The sequence below is a fragment of the Mercenaria mercenaria genome, chromosome 1 (genome assembly GCF_021730395.1).
Source record: "Mercenaria mercenaria strain notata chromosome 1, MADL_Memer_1, whole genome shotgun sequence".
Taxonomy (NCBI): Eukaryota; Metazoa; Mollusca; class Bivalvia; order Venerida; family Veneridae; genus Mercenaria; species Mercenaria mercenaria.
The window spans coordinates 62976034-62993658 of NC_069361.1; the positions used below are offsets into that span (position 1 = coordinate 62976034).

The window sequence follows — 17625 nt, forward strand, 5'->3', positions numbered from 1 at the left end:
GGAAATAATTGTTTTTTTTTACTGCTTATTGTCTCTGTGTGAACTTCCAGTCTACCTTTTTCTGAAAATAATTAGCATCTTTTTCAGTGAAGTTTCTTACTCCTCAAATTTGACTCTGAACAACAATGAAAAATTGCCAATTTTTTTGTCCTGTCCGTAACACCTATTTTCTTTGTGAAGGATACAATATTAGATTTTAATCACTGTTGTATGAAAGCGCTAGGATAGTGTCTAAGTTGAAAACATTAGACGGAATTAAACTGGGTAAATAATGTAACTAGTTGTTTGAATTGAAAAATGTCTTGTCCGTAGACACATGTCTTGTCCGTAGACACTAAAAAAACGAAGGTTTTTTGACAAATATCATTTATAAAATCATACTGGACTATTTATCAATTTCAATGATACACCACACTTAATTTTATACAAAAATAAAATAATATATTTCAAAAATGAAACTTACTTCTTCCAAATGCAAAATGTTACCCATTTTTTCTTGTGTGTACAATCTGAATCTGAGAAGTACAATGGATATAGAATATGTTTTAATCTTATACATGACTTGTAAAAATTTGTTAAAAGCTAAAAAAAAGGAATAATAACATTTCTTTCTAACCCTCCCTTTTTTATGGCTAAAACAAGCACCAATGAGGGGGTCTACGGACAAGACATTATCCCAATACTACTCAATATATTTTCTGTTTTCAATAAAAAACCAGCACTGGACCTAGAAAATATATCAAGAGTTTTTTAAAATAAATAAAGAGACCTGAAATGAAAAAAAAAAACCCCAATCTTTTACAAGTTATAGTAAAACAGAAAGAATGAGAAGATAGAACAAAATCATTTGACATTTGGTCATATTCTAGTGAGTATGATCACTGTTAGACAGGGTGTGGGCGTCCATTTTCAACTTAAACATTTTTTTTATAATCCACTCAGATGGCATCTTTCTGTCTCTTCAGGCCAAGATATAATGTGATTGGTTTTTCAAGATTTCATTCTATTCATTTGCCTATCAACTTTTATTCTGTAACTGACTGAAATCACATAAAATTGAAGCAGTTTACAACCCAATTACTACGTGATTACCATAGTCTCCTTGCAGCTTCTCCCTTTCAAAATGAAGCTATTTTGATTGTTTGTTTTTGGGGGGTTTAATCCCTTTTTCAACAGAATTTTCAGTTTTGTAACTTAACAATTGTTAATTGATTCTGTACTGTACAAACATGTTCTGCAAGTAACTGCCAACTTCCCCACATGCATCAGAGGGAGAGGTCTAGAATTTTGAAATCATAGTTTGGGTTTACGATTGGGGTTACTAACATTGTTCCAGTATTTTTCCAAGAAAATAATATTAATATCTATAGGTGATAACATTTAAAAAAAGAAGTAAATTGATAAAAAGATAATTTAAAAAAAAATTTGTCTCCGGGCATACTATCTTATATAATGAATAAGTCAATATTAATCAAAAATATTACGCTAAGAAAGAGAATTATCTTGGGGAAATTTTAAAAAAAAACATAAAAAAGTAATCGTTAGCTGACTCAAAACAATGATAAAAACTTATCACAGTGAACATTTGATTATTCTGTAAACATTAAATTCACAGGAATTTTATTTTGCAAGACTACTTAAAATATTATATGAGTTATGGAACTCACAGAATAAATGTCGTATGAGTATTTTACAACATACAGCTGTTTAAGCAGTCAGCAAGGGATTTTGTTTCATTAGTTTTTCCATTTAAGACACAGTTTTAATCTTTTTAAGATGTTGTTTTTCACTATAATTTAACAAGTTCTTCCTACTTTTTAATGTTTCTACTTTAATGAACATGTTTGATGAACCATAGAGTTCTTCATGTTAAAAATTTGTGTTTATACTTTTTACCATTTCTTGACTGATAGTTTGATAACAGCATGTAAATAATTTGCCTCAATAAAGTCTAGTCAGGGGGTTTCTTCCACCATCCAATTTCAGGAAGATTGGGGGTTTATTTTGTTTAGTTAAGGTAAAAGTTATTACAGATAAATAAACATAGTCTAAATGGTGTACATAACAGGGTGCAAGGTCAGTTCTTAAGCCCATTAAATGCATGAGCATTGATCAGAAACATTTAATTTATTACTCTATCTGTCTTTTAGACAGAAATTAATGGTCAAATGTCTTGTCCGTAGACACAAGGTTGAAGGGAAATTTTTAACAGCCTATTTTCAGTGAGGATCCTTCCCAATATCATTATTTTTAGTATAATTGTGAAATATAAAACAATTAGTCCTAATTTATGTAAGCAATAGCACAGAACTTGTCACATAATGACATTTTGATTTATCACAGTTTTTCAAATCCTTCAATTATTCGAAGACACATTTCCCAAGACCTCAATCATACTCTTTTCTTTAAAATTTTTTTGTTATTTACTTGTTCTTGATCATTTTAAACATAAAAAGTTCAAAAGAACTAAAAGACTGTCTTCTAAAACCTAAGAAAGCACTTGGCATGATGTCTTGTCCAGACTTTTTGGTAAATTTCGGCTTTATTTTAAAATTGCGATATCTCTGCCAAACATAGTCGTAATCACAAAATGAGATCATTATTTTAAAAGAAAGACCGAATGTTTAGAAAATAACATATTTGAGTTGAATAAATGCATTTTAAAAGGTATGCAAAAAACTGAAAGCAAGTAAAAACAAAAGTTCTAGAATTTTGAACTTCAAAAGAAGATAATAACTACAAATCTTTGTGTAATTTATTAGTTTTTTGGGTTTCTACATTACTTTTTTGTACCTTTTCATTGGTAACAATTTAGTTGGGTCGCAAAGAGTTATTTGAATAAAACATCCTTTAAAAATGGCCTGTCTGTTTTTTTTTTCCCTGAAGATTCATCTTTATATCGAAAAAAAATATTTGTCGAACTATCAGACAGTGACAACTACCTTGTTTTTGAAAACCAAGGTATATGGTAAATCAACATTTCCCAAAATAAAAGAGTTTTACAAACTTTTATTTTTTGACCCCCAAACGAAACAAAAAAAAAAGCATTTGATTGTGACTGAGGCGTTTGTTCTTTAAAAGGTAAATAAATCTATATTTTACTGGTTTACTCATACTTATGAAGTGATATGCTTTCTGGAAAATACATTTTGAAAAATTAATGTACTCATTCACGTATGCTCGTGCATCATGACTTGCGTCTGATAGCATGCAGAAAATCATTTTAGTTTTGAAGCACTAGTCACGTGCTATTTTCAGTTTTTACAACTGCTTTAAAATGTTTAAAATGAGAAAATACTTCCGAAAAAAAAATTGAAAATCTTAGAACTACAAAATAGAATGTAAACAGTCATGTACATTGACTTACTAAGAACGAAATTTGTTGTTTTATAGAAAATAACATGTCTTTCAACTTTATCCTACTTATTATGAACAGCTTGGTATATTCTTTTTTGATAAACCAGGGTCCATGTGGCGTAAAAAAAAAATATAAAACAAAAAATCACCAAAAGGAATGTTTCAAAAGGATCCTTATAAATAGAATAACGACACAGACATCCAAAGTAGTCAGTATTTACTGTTATTGTTGTTGTAAAGGAAAATAAAACTTGATTTGGAACAATTCATTTCACTTTCAGACAAACAGACTCTGATACACAAGACACAGCACCCAGCAGTGAATCTTTGCCTAACCAGTGTGTTTGCCTTGATGGAAATATACTGACAGTTTCCCATAGTCATAGAAGAGAATAATAAACAAGAGGGCCATAATGGCCCTATATCGCTCACCTGTTATCATTGCACTTGAGGACAAGAAGGTCCTCAGTAAAATATCAAAGTCCAAAGGACAGGAACAACAAAGAGAAGAAATTTAACCAAAAAGAAAAAAAAATTCTTACAAGGTATAGATATGTCAAAATACACCTAAAAATTGGAGGTACCATCCATGTTGTACCAGAGAAAAGTGGTATCGGTTTTTCCCTACGGCCAATAATAAAAAAGTTACTAAAATAAGCTATTTATAGTAACGTAAAAGGGAAGTAATTAAAAAAATAAATATTGTAAGAGAACAAAAGAAGGATCTGCCAAATAAATCTGTTGACATAAATGAAATTTCAGATCAGTATCTTCATTAGTTATGGAGATATACCCATTTTAATTTGAAATAAAGGGAGGTAATTTGACATAAAACCAGTCCATAGTTATCTACCCTGATTGTCTCTGTCCAATTAATAACAATAATGAAATTTCAAATAAGTCCTATAAGTACTTACTGATTTAAATCCATTTTGATTACAATCAGGGGAGGTAATCAGATATAAAATAACTCTGGAACCTACGATTGGATCTGATTTGTGATGGAATCCAAGATTTATTGTTGTTGAAGATATTTTGGAAGTTTGTATCAAATAAAACCATAAATGAAGTCTCTATATGGCTGCAAAAGCCAAAATGGCCAATTTTGGACCTTTAAGGGGCCATAACTCTGGACCCATGACGGAATCTGGCCAGTTGAAGAAAGGAAGCAAGATCTCGTGGTGATACAAGTTGTGTGCAAGTTTGGTTAAAATCAAATCATAAATAAAGCTGCTATTGTGCAGACAAGGTCAAAATAGCTAATTTTGGCCCTTTCAGGGGCCATAACTCTGGAACCCATTGTAGGATCTGGCCGGATCAAGAAAGGAATCGAGATCTTATGGTGACACCAGTTTTGTGCAAGTTTGATTAAATTCAAATCATAAATGAAGCTGCTATTGTGCAGACAAGGTCAAAATAGCTAATTTCGGCCCTTTCAGGAGCCATCACTCTGGAACCCATAACGGAATCTCGCCAGTTCAAGAAAGGAACCAAGACTTTATGGTGATACAAGTTGTGTGCAAGTTTGGTTAAATTCAAATCATAAATGAAGCTGCTATTGTGCAGACAAGGTCAAAATACCTAATTCTGGCCCTTTAAGGGGCCATAACTCTGGAACCCATAATGGAATCTGGCCAGTTCAAGAAAGGAACCAAGATCTCGTGGTGATACAAGTTGTGTGCAAGTCTGGTAAAAATCAAATCATAAATAAAGCTGCTATTGTGCAGACAAGGTCAAACTAGCTAATTTTGGCCCTTTCAGGGGCCATAACTCTGGAACCCATAATGGGATCTGGCCAGTTCAAGAAAGGAACCGTGACCTTATGGTGATACAAGTTGTGTGCAAGATTGGTTAAAATAAAATCATAAATGAAACCACTATCGTGCAGACAAGGAATTGTTGACGGACGGACGCACGGACGGACGACGGACGAAGGGTGATCACAAAAGTTCACCTTGTCACTATGTGACAGGTGAGCTAATAAAAACATATTGTGTTATATATTGTTTAATATTTCATTCACTGTGGTTTAAAACAGAAACTGGGTAAAAAGTTGTAAGATATCGCAAGAATACGCAATTTGAGGAATGTTATGTTTGCATGTGAGAACCATTAATCTCACTGAGATTCCAAGGACAACTTAGTCAACTGCCTGTGTTAAGAAAGACATACCTTAATAATATGTTTTAATATAATAGATGCATAACTAAGCAATATCTGAGGGAAATACAATGGTACATCATCACACAAATACACACAGAATGCCTCCAAATTGCGCGAAATGACGCGCATGATTTAAAAAATTTCCGGGGGAGCATGCCCCCGGATCCCTCTAGCCCCATGCCCCTTTTCCACTGCCCCATGCCCTTTTTACATCCTGGATACAACACTAATACATGTATTGGAAGAAATGTTTTAACAATATTATTGTGAAAATTTGGACAAATTGTCTAAAGAAAAATATTATTTGTACATAATTATTTTATATGCTATCAATGTTAAACAAAGTGAATAACATATATTTCAACCTTATGTTGTTATATTTTCGTCTTCTATATTTAACGATACAATTTTGTCAAGACGTGCATTGAAAGTTCTGTAATAAGTTAAAACAATTAAATCTTTTGGTTGCGAAATAGTATATTTAACACTACTGTGGAAGCAGAATGGTTGAAGATAATCATATTCGTATGTTCGCATTCTTGTTGAAATATATCCGCTAGTTTTTTAGTGTAACAGTCTAGCTTGATAATATAACAGTCTACTGTAGTATAAGAACTGTCGCGTTAAACATTGAAGAAGCCAGCTATTTTTGAAAAGTATCCGCTGAATTTTTTGACAGTTTGTATTCCACACATAAGAGTGTAAACTATTAATCTTATCACCGATGCAAGTAATAATTACACCTGTATTTCGTCCCGACAACAGAACATGTCGTTACAGTAATAACATAGAAACAGGACATGTCGTTGCCTGCAATAACGTAGAAGCAAGACATTACGGTGTCCGCTATAACATAGAAACAAGACATACCCTGACTCGAAATAACCTAGAAACAGTACATGTCTTTCTTTGTAATAACATAGAAATGCTGTTTACCGCACTGAGATGGAAATCGGACACGAATTGTTTATTGTCATTCTCCATGTTGACACAAAAACACTACACTGCAGTTCTTCATTGTCGTTCTTGGTAGTGACACAGGAACAGGACACATAAATCGCTTCCTGACGTCATACGTGTAATGTGATAGAAAACGGGCACGAGAACCGCTAACTAATATCCTCCGCAATATAGAGAAGTTTAGAGCCCACTTCTATGTAACGGAGCATCATGCATGACAATAATTCACCGCGGATCTATGAAAGTGTTTCAAGATGGATGAATGGGATATACCGCTTCCGAGAAGTCCAGTATTTGTATTACTTCATGCTATCTCTGCTCTTCTTATTTCGGTATATATAATGTGATCATGTTCGATGAAATTTCGCCTCTAACTTAAATTGCTTTCGAGACTGAAGCCTTCTACCAATGTTTCTAAAATAAACTTGATAGTTTTTTGGTAAATGTGCTCCATATTTGCCGTGTACCTATCTCCAAGGGTGTCCTTCACAGCCATCAGAAAAGGCTCTTCTATTTTCTGCAAAATGTAAAAAGGCAATCAAATAAGACAAGTAAATGATTCATGATGAATATGAGAAAACTTACATCTGAGTGGAAACAGGAGTAATACATTAAAATGAAATGTCTTTGATTACGATTGTCGTCAATGGTTTTCAATAATTCTCTTTATTGAACACAAGACATGTGTCTTTCTATGATTGGCATAATTATTTCAGGCTGCATTTCCTGCATAAAATATCCAAATCCTCTTTAAACCTGATAACCTAGGTTCTCACTAAGAACTTCTCCAGTCAGATCACAAGTATTTCTGAGAACTTAGGTTTTTCGAGTCAAAGTGGTGCACAATAAATACCGGAACCTAGATTAATACAAAAGACTGGATGTTTTTGGCTGACAACCCAGGTTCTCAGTGCAGATCATAAATTTCCCAGGGAGCCTAGCGTTTCAAAATTCCCTTCCAGAAATCTAAGTTTAGTTTTAATATGTACTTTATTAATGTTTGGATCAGTGGAAATTTTTTGAAAATGCATCCTCAATTTGAGAGTTCAAAATGAAAAGAAAATCAACCTACGATGTCATTATAGAAGCTTAGCTTTTCCTGATAGGGTACATGTATATAATTGTGTACAATGTAGGATTTTCTTAAAGATTACAGCAGAAACAAACAAACAAAATGATCTCACTAAAATGTATCTAAAGATATCTGATATTAAAATATTTCACCTATATATACGAGTCGATTCAAAAAGTTATGATCTGATGTTAAGGAACACTTGTGACATGATGTTGTGAACCTAGGTTCTTAAAATGTTGCTGAGAACACAAGTTTTTGATATTTGCACAGTAGCTACGAGGATCTAGGTTCTCAGAAATAAGTTTTTATTCTCGGTCTAATGCCATGCTATATGCTAGGATTCTCAGCTGAGATTCTCTGTTAAAAACATAGGTTTGGAGAATTATAGTGAAAACGGCTTGCCATGCTGTCATGGTGAATAATAGTCTAGATTGTACAAAACATTAATTTATACATTATCTTACACACTTCCTGTACGAAACGCCATTTTGTATATTATTAAACACACTGTACCAAACATCATTATACATTATTATATATACTATCTGTAAGAAAAGGCAAGTTTGTACAGTATTATACATTACTATATATACTATCTGTAAGAAAAGGCCAGTTTGTGCAGTATTATACATTATTATATATACTATCTGTAAGAAAAGGCCAGTTTGTGCAGTATTATACATTATTATATATACTATCTGTAAGAAAAGGCCAGTTTGTGCAGTATTATACATTATTATATATACTATCTGTAAGAAAACGCCAGTTTGTACAGTATTATACATTATTATATATACATTATACACACTATCTGTAACAAACCTATATGGATGATCAATTATAAGATGTCACACATACAGTATATATTCAACATCATTGTTTTTTTTTTGTTTTTTTTTTTGTAATAGATATTCTGTAAGCGTCTTTTCTTTAATAGTCAATCTTTCATAAAAGGTCTACCACTTCGGAGGGATATACGAATAATAATTACGGAGAAAAGAAGGCAAACATTGAAATGGCTTGTAAACTGTTTTTATAAGAATATTTACACGTGTATTGTTGATACAGGTTTCTGTGGAGCTTCTGTGGTGTCTGATTTCTGTAGGTTGACAACATGTGAAACGTGATATTTTATTTCACATCGGCACGAACTATCTAGTGTGGAATTAACGTGCTGATGCCGATCAAATGATAAAAAAAAGATTTGTGAGAAATTAAATTCCTTATCTTGCCGCGATTGGATACAGCTTTGATTAGATATCTGATTGAGGCATAAACAAGAATTTTGAAATGAAAAAGGCCTAAGCCGTAAAGGCCCGCGTGTTATTGTGATGATAATGACCTTAAAATGTCGGTGAACATTTTGTAACATTATTTTCTTAATCACACTTACAGATATATGCCATGTTTTTAAATTTATAAAGTATTTTTACTTGTTCTATGAACGAACTGATAAAAATTGTGATTCACTGAGTCTGAAGAAGTATTTATGTAGGGATAACGCATGTTTTTTCATGTTATAACATCTGCAGAATCCCGAGGGGTTCTGAAGATGTTACAACACGAAATGAACATGCGTTAACGCTATTCTAGCATAAATTATCCCTCAACGTCATTAAATTTCCATGAAACGAGTTTTTTTTTTCACGTTGACGTCATTTCTCTTTGAATTATCCGTTTTGGGGCCGTTATGCGTTTACGCTTTTGCCACGGAACGTGCATATATAAAATGAGTTTTAACAGCCCGTGAGCGCGAGAATCTTTCTGTTAACACACGTTTTTTTCTCCTGTTAGAACATCTCCGAAAAGTGCCGAGAAAGCAGCTAGAATTTTAGTTTTAAATCATATTTGGTTCACATAAGTCCTACATGGCCTACACAATTAAAAAAAATCAAATTGACGATTACTGAAAAAAGTTAAGATCTGAATTGTCATAAAATATGTCTTAAGACTTACCCAGAAGATGGATGGATTAAATCCCCTACTTTTCAAGCGTCGATGACTGCTGCCAACAGCATGTAACAATTTGACAACATTGTCAACGTCCCCGAGCGTTGATATCGCCTCATCTAAGGTATACATGACTTGTTTCACGTGGTTTTCCAGCTCTTTACTCTCCCGTAGCTGTACAATGTCATATTTACCACCGTGGACTAGCTTAGTGAACATGGATCTTACCTCTTCATTAGTTTCAAATAATCTGTAAGTAAAAAAAAACACAAACTGATTAAATTTGATTATGTTCTTCTTGTAGGCTATGTAGCACATTCATGTTTTTCTGCATGTTCAGTCCTGTATGTGCGGCACAGGACCAGTAAATAATATCTGTGAAAGATCCTTTGGTCGCATAAAACGCCACCAAGCAACATGATAGCAGACTCGGTTCGACTGAGTCTGTCCATCAGAGGTTATGAAATTTGCAACGCCACTCAGTAAGTCTTTGTATGCAGCACAGGATCAGTAAGCCTATACTCTCCGGTGTAGGATCAACTACACTGGTTGTTTCATTCGCTCGATGCCATTCTCGCATACCAGAGGTCTACCATGGTTCACTTATTTACTTCATTTCGAGACTTCCAGTTTTAGGTCATTATTTAGCAAAGGTGAACCTTCTCCTTTGGATTGTTCTTTTTCTTTTGTAACGTCAATATATTTGTTTGCAAATTGGCAATGTGATGCAACAAAAACATGATATAGTGAAGTTGATTTGTTTGAGAATATAGCAATACCAAGACAACTGCTTTCTTGATCGTGCACCCGCACCTCCCCCAGGATCACAACTGAATGAATACATGTGTATTGTATAATGTGGCTTAAATACCTTATTGCAAACTGACTGTATAACTAACAACAATGAAAATGGCATTTTATGTAGCCTGTGAACCGTACTGTTTTATAATTACCTAATGTAAAAAAAAAAACAACAAAAAACGCAAACACGACAATATAACTGTATAAACTGTTTACGACTATGTACCTTAAAAGTATAATTGGTCAAAAATTAGTATTAATAATGTTCAGCAAATTACAACTACACTTAGGTAACGCTGGTCTTATTAGAAATGATACCATCTATAAATATCAGCTTTCATTTAATTTTCCAGTTAGCGTGAACATCAACTCTTAAATGGCCATATCTATCATAATGTGTGCTAAGATTAGACAAGAAAAAAAAGTTGGCTTATTATTCTGTATCCTTTAGCTTAATTAATAGACATACTTCAGCTGGCGTCCCTAAATGGAACTCTGTCTCGCGGATTTATTCCCGCGTTAAGTTACAAAATGAATTAACACAATATTGAAAATCTCTGATAAACAAAATTTAGTATGTTTTTTTTTATTGCTAATTTGAAATTCATTTTCCTTCACAGTTATAAGTTATGTCTTTCCTTACAATGCGCCGCAAAAAAACGTTACAGCTTCTACAGATGAGTAAACACATTCTCCTTTGCAAAATTGACGCATAGAACATTTGCCTATCCAAACGATCGAACTCTCGATTCCTAGTCGTAGGGGCCGACCAATTATTTTTTTTTGTTGTTTTCTAAGAAAGTCGGAATATTTTGTTTCGTACGGTGCCCCTAAAGTGACATGTTACACACATTTTTTCCAATTAGGTAATGTGAGACTTTTTTTATTTCGTTTAAACGAAATAACTTATTTCGTTTAAACGAAATAAAAAAAAGTCTCACATTACCTAACTGGAAAAAATGTGTGTAACATGTCACTTTAGGGGCACCGTAGTTTCGGAGAGGAAACCAAAGATTTGTTTGTTTTTTTTTTCAAAATATTTTTGTTATTCAAAACTAATAAGTATGATAAAGATTTACATCCTGTTTTGAGTAATTTGCTTAAGTAAACACGATGTTGAAAATTCATAAACCAACACAGTTTTGTCAAAACATGTTTCGCTTTAATAAGCTTCTTCAGTTGACCTAAAGTAAACACGAAATAGCTCAATGCAAGTCAGGCTCTTTAAAAAGCAGCTGTTTGACCCAAATTATACTTCTGAATTACTTAGTACTTTGCTGCCTACCGTCCCACATTCTACATAACTCTCGAAAAACAAAAGTTCTAAGATTAGTGGGAAAATATGAGAAAAAATGTAAGAAAACATTATATAAAAGGGAAGTAATTCTGAAGAAAACATATCAACAACTTTGGGTCATAAGATACATGATCTTATATTAAACTATTTTACAGACCGGACAGGAAAATATCGATTTTGACGTTTGACCTTCAAATGTGATATTGACTTTTGAGCTAGATGTCTGGGTATTGCGCATAACAAATTGACTCATTATGAGGAACATTTGTGTCAAGTATTAAAATCCTTTGATGAATGGCAGACTTATGGACCAAACATAAAACAATTCCATTTAACCTTCGACTGTGACGCCCCATGTGGTTCTGGGACGATCTGTGTATGAAAAGAATTGGAACCACTGCCTTACCCTTGCATGATCGTAAGAGGCGACTAATAGGGTCTTAACACTTGGTTTTGCTGTAACTCTGTGATTCCAGCAGGTATGCAAATTTTGATTCCATACCTCATGCTTTTATTTCGATGTAAATGAGATGTGAAACCAAAATTTGTAGTCCTGTTTGGCGCCATATAACCTATACTGTGTTGATGCCCGTAAAACCCAAATAAATAAATAAATTCGACTGTGACCTTGACCTTTGCGTTAGGGATGTGGGTGTCGCGCAAGTCACGTACGTTGTCTCATTATGGGGAACATTTGTGTCAAGTAATATCAAAATCCCTTAATGGATGTCAGAATTATGGACCGGCCAGAAAAAAAACTTATTGCCCTTTGACCTCTAAGTGTGCCTCTGACCTTTAAGATAGGGGTCTGGGTGTTGCGCATGACACATCATCTTATTATGGAGAACATATGTGCCAAATAATATAAAAATCCCTTTATGAATTGTTGAGTTTTAGACCTGGCAGGAAAAGAAACAAAACCTCTTGATCTTTGACCTACAAGTGTGACCTGGACCTTTGAGCTAGGGGTCCGGGTTTTGCCCATGACATATTGTCTCATCCAGGGGAATATTTGTGTCATATAATATTAAACTCCTTTGATGAATGGCGGAGTTATGGCCCGGACAGGACAAAAACACTATTGATCTTTGATCACCAGTGTGACCTTGACCTTTGAGCTAGGAGCTTGGATTCTAAGGAATATACCTCATCTGATTATGGGGAACATTTATGCCAAGCAATATTGTAATCTCTTGATGGATGACAGAGTTCTTGACCGGGCACGAAACACACCTTATTCATGCCATGTTAGCATTTGACTGCCGAGTGTGACCTTGACCTTTAAGCTAGTGGGATCTGAAAGATGTGCATGACACATCATCTTATTATGGGGTACGTTTGTACCAAGCTATATTAAAATCCCTCCGTGGATTATTGAGCTGCAGACCAAAGCCCTGTTGACCAAGTGTGACAATGACCTTTGAGCTAGGGGGTCTTCGTTTTGCGCATGACACATCGTCTCATCTTTGGGAACATCTGTGCCAAGTAATAGTAAAATCCCTTGATGAATGTCAGAGTTATGGACCGGACACGACATTGCGGACGGACGGACGAAATGACGGAAGGACGGACGGACGGAGAAGCGCAATCCTATAGTTCACGTATTTTTTTTTTCAACCAATAGGGGACTAATAATTTATACCTACGAAAATCATGCGAATGTCCGGGCCCTCGAACCTACTAGGTAATTATGCTGACAGTTACCTTATACACTTTTGTGACTTATATGTACGGTGTTCCGTTTGGACAATCGTGACTTTTTATTTAATACTAAACCACGATGCACGATGGTACGATGACGAAAACGCGATGGCACGATGATGAAACAACGATGGTACGATGGTGAAAACGCAATGGCAAGATGATGAAATCGCGATGGTACGATGGTGAAATGTCGATGTAATATCGCGTTTTCATCATCGTACAATCGCGTTTTCACCATCGCACCATCGTGCCATCGCGTTTTCATCATCGTACAGTCGTGCCATCGCGTTTTCACCAGCGTACCATCGCGTTATCATTATCGTACCGTCGTGGTTTCACCATTGTACCATCGCGTTTTCACCATCGTGCCATCGCGTTTTCATCATCGTACCATCGTGGTTTCACCATCGTGCCATCGCGTTTTCACTATTGTACCATCGCGTTTTCACCATCGTACCATCGCCTTCCGGTTAGAAAAGCGTAGTCCCGTACACTTGTATTTTTGTCAACAATAGATGAATATATCTTAGTGTATTTTGTGAGAAGAAATTTACCATTTAGATTCTGCTGTTTTGCAAAATGTTTTACAAAATGTTCAGTGCTCATTTCATTAAAACTAAAATCTTCAAGGCCACGTCCTTTGTATTCAAGTTATGTATGCATGAAAGTAAATAAAACGCTGGGTGTAATAGTCACATGGTATTATTCAAACTAAGCTTATTCTTGTTAGGATGTATAAAGTACATAGTGCAATGTGAAAATGAGATTGTATCAAGCCTGTATTTTACTTACACATATACTGTACCACTGCGCATGACCATCGGAAGGCGATGGTACGATGGTGAAAATGCGATGGTACGATGGTGATAACGCGATGGTACGATGGTGATAACGCGATGGTACGATGATGAAAACGCGATGACACGATGGTGAAAACGCGATGATACGATGGTGAAAACGCGATGATACGATGATGAAAACGCGATGGTACGATGATACGATGGTGAGAACACGATGGTACGATGATGAAAACGCGATATTACATCGATATTTCACCATCGTGCCATCGCGATTTCATCATCTTGCCATCGCGTTTTCACCATCGTACCATCGTTGTTTCATCATCGTACCATCGTACATCGCGGCTTAGGATTCAATAAAAAGTCACGTTTGTCCAAACGGAACACCGTAGTTGGATGCTCCATTAAAGTCAGGTAGTGTATATACAGTATTATATATTTGTACGTTGAGGTATAGTACGGTGTTCCGTTTGGACAATCGTGACATTTTATTGAATCCTTAACCGCGATGCACGATGGTACGATGACGAAAACGCGCTGGCACGATGATGAAACAACGATGGTACGATGGTGAATACGCGATGGCATGATGATGAAATCGCGACGGTGCGATGGTACGATGATGAAATGTCGATGTAATATCGCGTTTTCATCATCGTATCATTGCGTTTTCACCATCGTACCATCGCGTTTTCATCATCGTGCCATCGTGTTTTCACCATCGCACCATCGCGTTTTCACCATTGTGCCATCGCGGTTTCAACATCGTACCTTCGCGTTTTCACCATCGTACCATCGCGTTTTCACCATCGTGCCATCGCGTTATCACCATCGTACCATCGCGTTTTCGCCATCGCGGTATCACCATCGTACTATCGCGGTTTCACCATCGTACCATCGCATTTTCACCATCGTACCATCGCCTTCCGGTGGTCATGCGCAGTGGTACAGTATATGTGTCAGTAAAATACAGGCTTGATACAATCTCATTTTCACATTGCACTATGTACCTTCTACATCCTAACAAGAATAAGCCGAGTTTGAATAATATCATGTGACTATTACACCCAGCTTTTTATTTACTTTCATGCATACATAAAATACAAAGGACATGGCCTTGAAGATTTTACACAGTTTTAATGAACTGAGCACAAACATTTTGTAAAACATTTTGCAAAACAGCAGAATCTAAATGGTAAATTTCATTGAGATACATTCATCTATTGTTGACAAAAATACATGTGCACGGAACTACGTATTTCTAACCAGAAGGCGATGGTACGATGGTGAAACCGCGATGGTACGATGGTGAAAACGCGATGGTACGATGGTGAAACCGCGATGGTACGATGGTGATAACGCGATGGTACGATGGTGATAACGCGATGGCACGATGGTGAAAACGCGATGGTACGATGGTGAAAACGCGATGGTACGATGGTGATAACGCGATGGCACGATGGTGAAAACGCGATGGTACGATGGTGGAAACGGGATGGCACGATGGTGCGGTGGTGAAAACTCGATGGTACCATGATGAAAACCCGATATTACATCGGCATTTCCCCATCGTACCATCGCACCATCGCGATTTTATCATCGTGCCATCGCGTTTTCACCATCGTGCCATCACGTTTTCACCATCGTACCATCGTGCATCGCGGTTTAGTATTAGATAAAAAGTCACGATTGTCCAAACGGAACACCGTAGTACGGGACATTTTTCAAATTTATGGAACTGGGTTGGACGATAATGCAATGGGAACCACATCCTGCAAAAATTCGCCAAGAGATTTGCGGTTTTTTTACCTGAAAAAAGTACAACGAAGTTAACAAAACGACCTACTTCTTTTTTATACGCCTACAACGAAATAAAAATAATTTCGAACATCATGAAGCACGCAGCTTTTTATCTTTAGAGAAAACACCGAAAATTGGTACTTTTTATTTTCTAATTAAGACATATCTTTGGCTGACATTTATTCAAAGTAAGATTGAGAAACGATAATCCCCCAAAAAGTGTTAAAAATAACAATGATAATAATAACTGTAGGCGAAATTATTTAATACAACCTATTAAAGCATACCTCAAAAACATCAGTATTCCAGTGTCAGAAATATTTCTAGCGATCCCTTTCCAAGATTTCATGATATTAAATTTCTGTCTGACGGTCAATGGCAGACGAGGATCGAACTTGTCATTTTTGTCGACGATGGAATGTCGCACGGCTTCTGAACATTTCTTGTTTATACTGCCCGACTTTGAGCTCCTACCACCAATACCGCCGTCCAACACGCTAACATTACATCCCATCTTTTTTTTTTATTATCTCTATACAGTTAACTTGTAAATTATATATGTACTATTTTTTTTCTGATTTAATTTTGATCACTTAAATATTTCAGTTTCCATGCATATTCCATTATACATAATAAAATTATAGTTATCCCGGTCTTTCTTTTTCGATTACATATTCCTAGGTAGAAAATAATATGTTTATTGACACTATGAATCATTTATTTATCCAGTGTAATATAAAAAGCAGTTTATGTATATATACTGTATATATGTTTTAAAGCATTCACAATATTTTACGACTAGAAAAAGTATATAAGATTGTCGGAAACACAAGTATTTCAGGTGTGCTGTTATTTCGTTTTAATACTCTCTTAGTAAATATTGCTTTCTGTCGTAGCATTCGGTTGCTATGGCAACCTGGGAAATTTCATTGGACAATACATACTGGAAAAAGCTGTGACAGTTAAATTGCTATTACCCTACCCGTGCGACCAGTGTAATGAAAACATTGGCTTACTGTGGAAGATAATTATATTTTACCCAAACGATACGTACGTTTCTGAAATATTGAGAGTTTCCAGATTGCAAACAAATAACGTTACAAGCATGCAAACGTTTTTACTGTTAGTGCACTTCCAATGTTTGTTACAGCAGTAAGGATGTATTGACCCTTGACATTTATGCAGCTTTGGTTTCTTTCTAGTTATTTTAACGATATCCAATGCGCTTTTTTCACTAAAATACTTTATTTCTTAATAAAAAATTAAAATGTAGAAAATCTTTACCAATTTGACTGAATATAAAGAATGTAGAATTTTTTTATCAATTTGACTGAGGCCATACCAAATTGATTAATAGCTCTTCGGAAAATTTTCAAAAAAAAATTGGAGCTGGCGAGTGAAATTTTTATTTTATTTTTTTTTCTCAATTTTGATTTTTTCAGAGGCGGGTAGATTTTACATGGAGCGAGCGGGCTTTTTTTTATTTTTTTTCCTAGCTTGGACCCTTGAGGAGGCGGTTATGATTATACATGAAGTTAACATTTCTTTAGAAATAACACAGAAATCAAACATTTACAGTGTGGGTAACACAGTATATAGCTTTTCTATTATGTTTTAAAGACTACATGAATGATTTTGCAAATAAATTCTTGCCAAACCTCACTGAATCACTTTGTTTATTTTAGTTACAATTTCTAAGGGATGAGTGTCATAATTTT

At 35.1% G+C, this 17625-nt stretch overlaps 1 protein-coding gene across 1 annotated transcript; it reads right to left on the minus strand.

Annotated features, from left to right (window-relative positions):
* Positions 1-5686: 5686 nt before the first annotated feature.
* Positions 5687-16742, minus strand: LOC123545542 (neuroglobin-like). The gene is made up of 3 exons (XM_045331871.2): positions 16195-16742; positions 9512-9755; positions 5687-6997 (listed from the first exon to the last, which is right to left on the minus strand). Exons 1-3 carry the CDS (start codon positions 16419-16421, stop codon positions 6851-6853), a joined length of 618 nt encoding a protein of 205 aa, XP_045187806.2. The 5' UTR covers positions 16422-16742; the 3' UTR covers positions 5687-6850.
* Between the last annotated feature and the right edge of the window lie 883 nt (positions 16743-17625).

Bases quoted from the DNA above. Each gene is read 5' to 3' on its own strand.
- LOC123545542 (XM_045331871.2), bottom strand. From the start codon at position 16,421: ATGGGATGTAATGTTAGCGTGTTGGACGGCGGTATTGGTGGTAGGAGC. The intron at 9,756-16,194 runs GTATGCTTTAAT...TTTTACTTACAG, and splicing joins GGAATACTGATGTTTTTGAG to ATTATTTGAAACTAATGAAG. The intron at 6,998-9,511 runs GTAAGTCTTAAG...TACATTTTGCAG, and splicing joins TTAATCCATCCATCTTCTGG to AAAATAGAAGAGCCTTTTCT.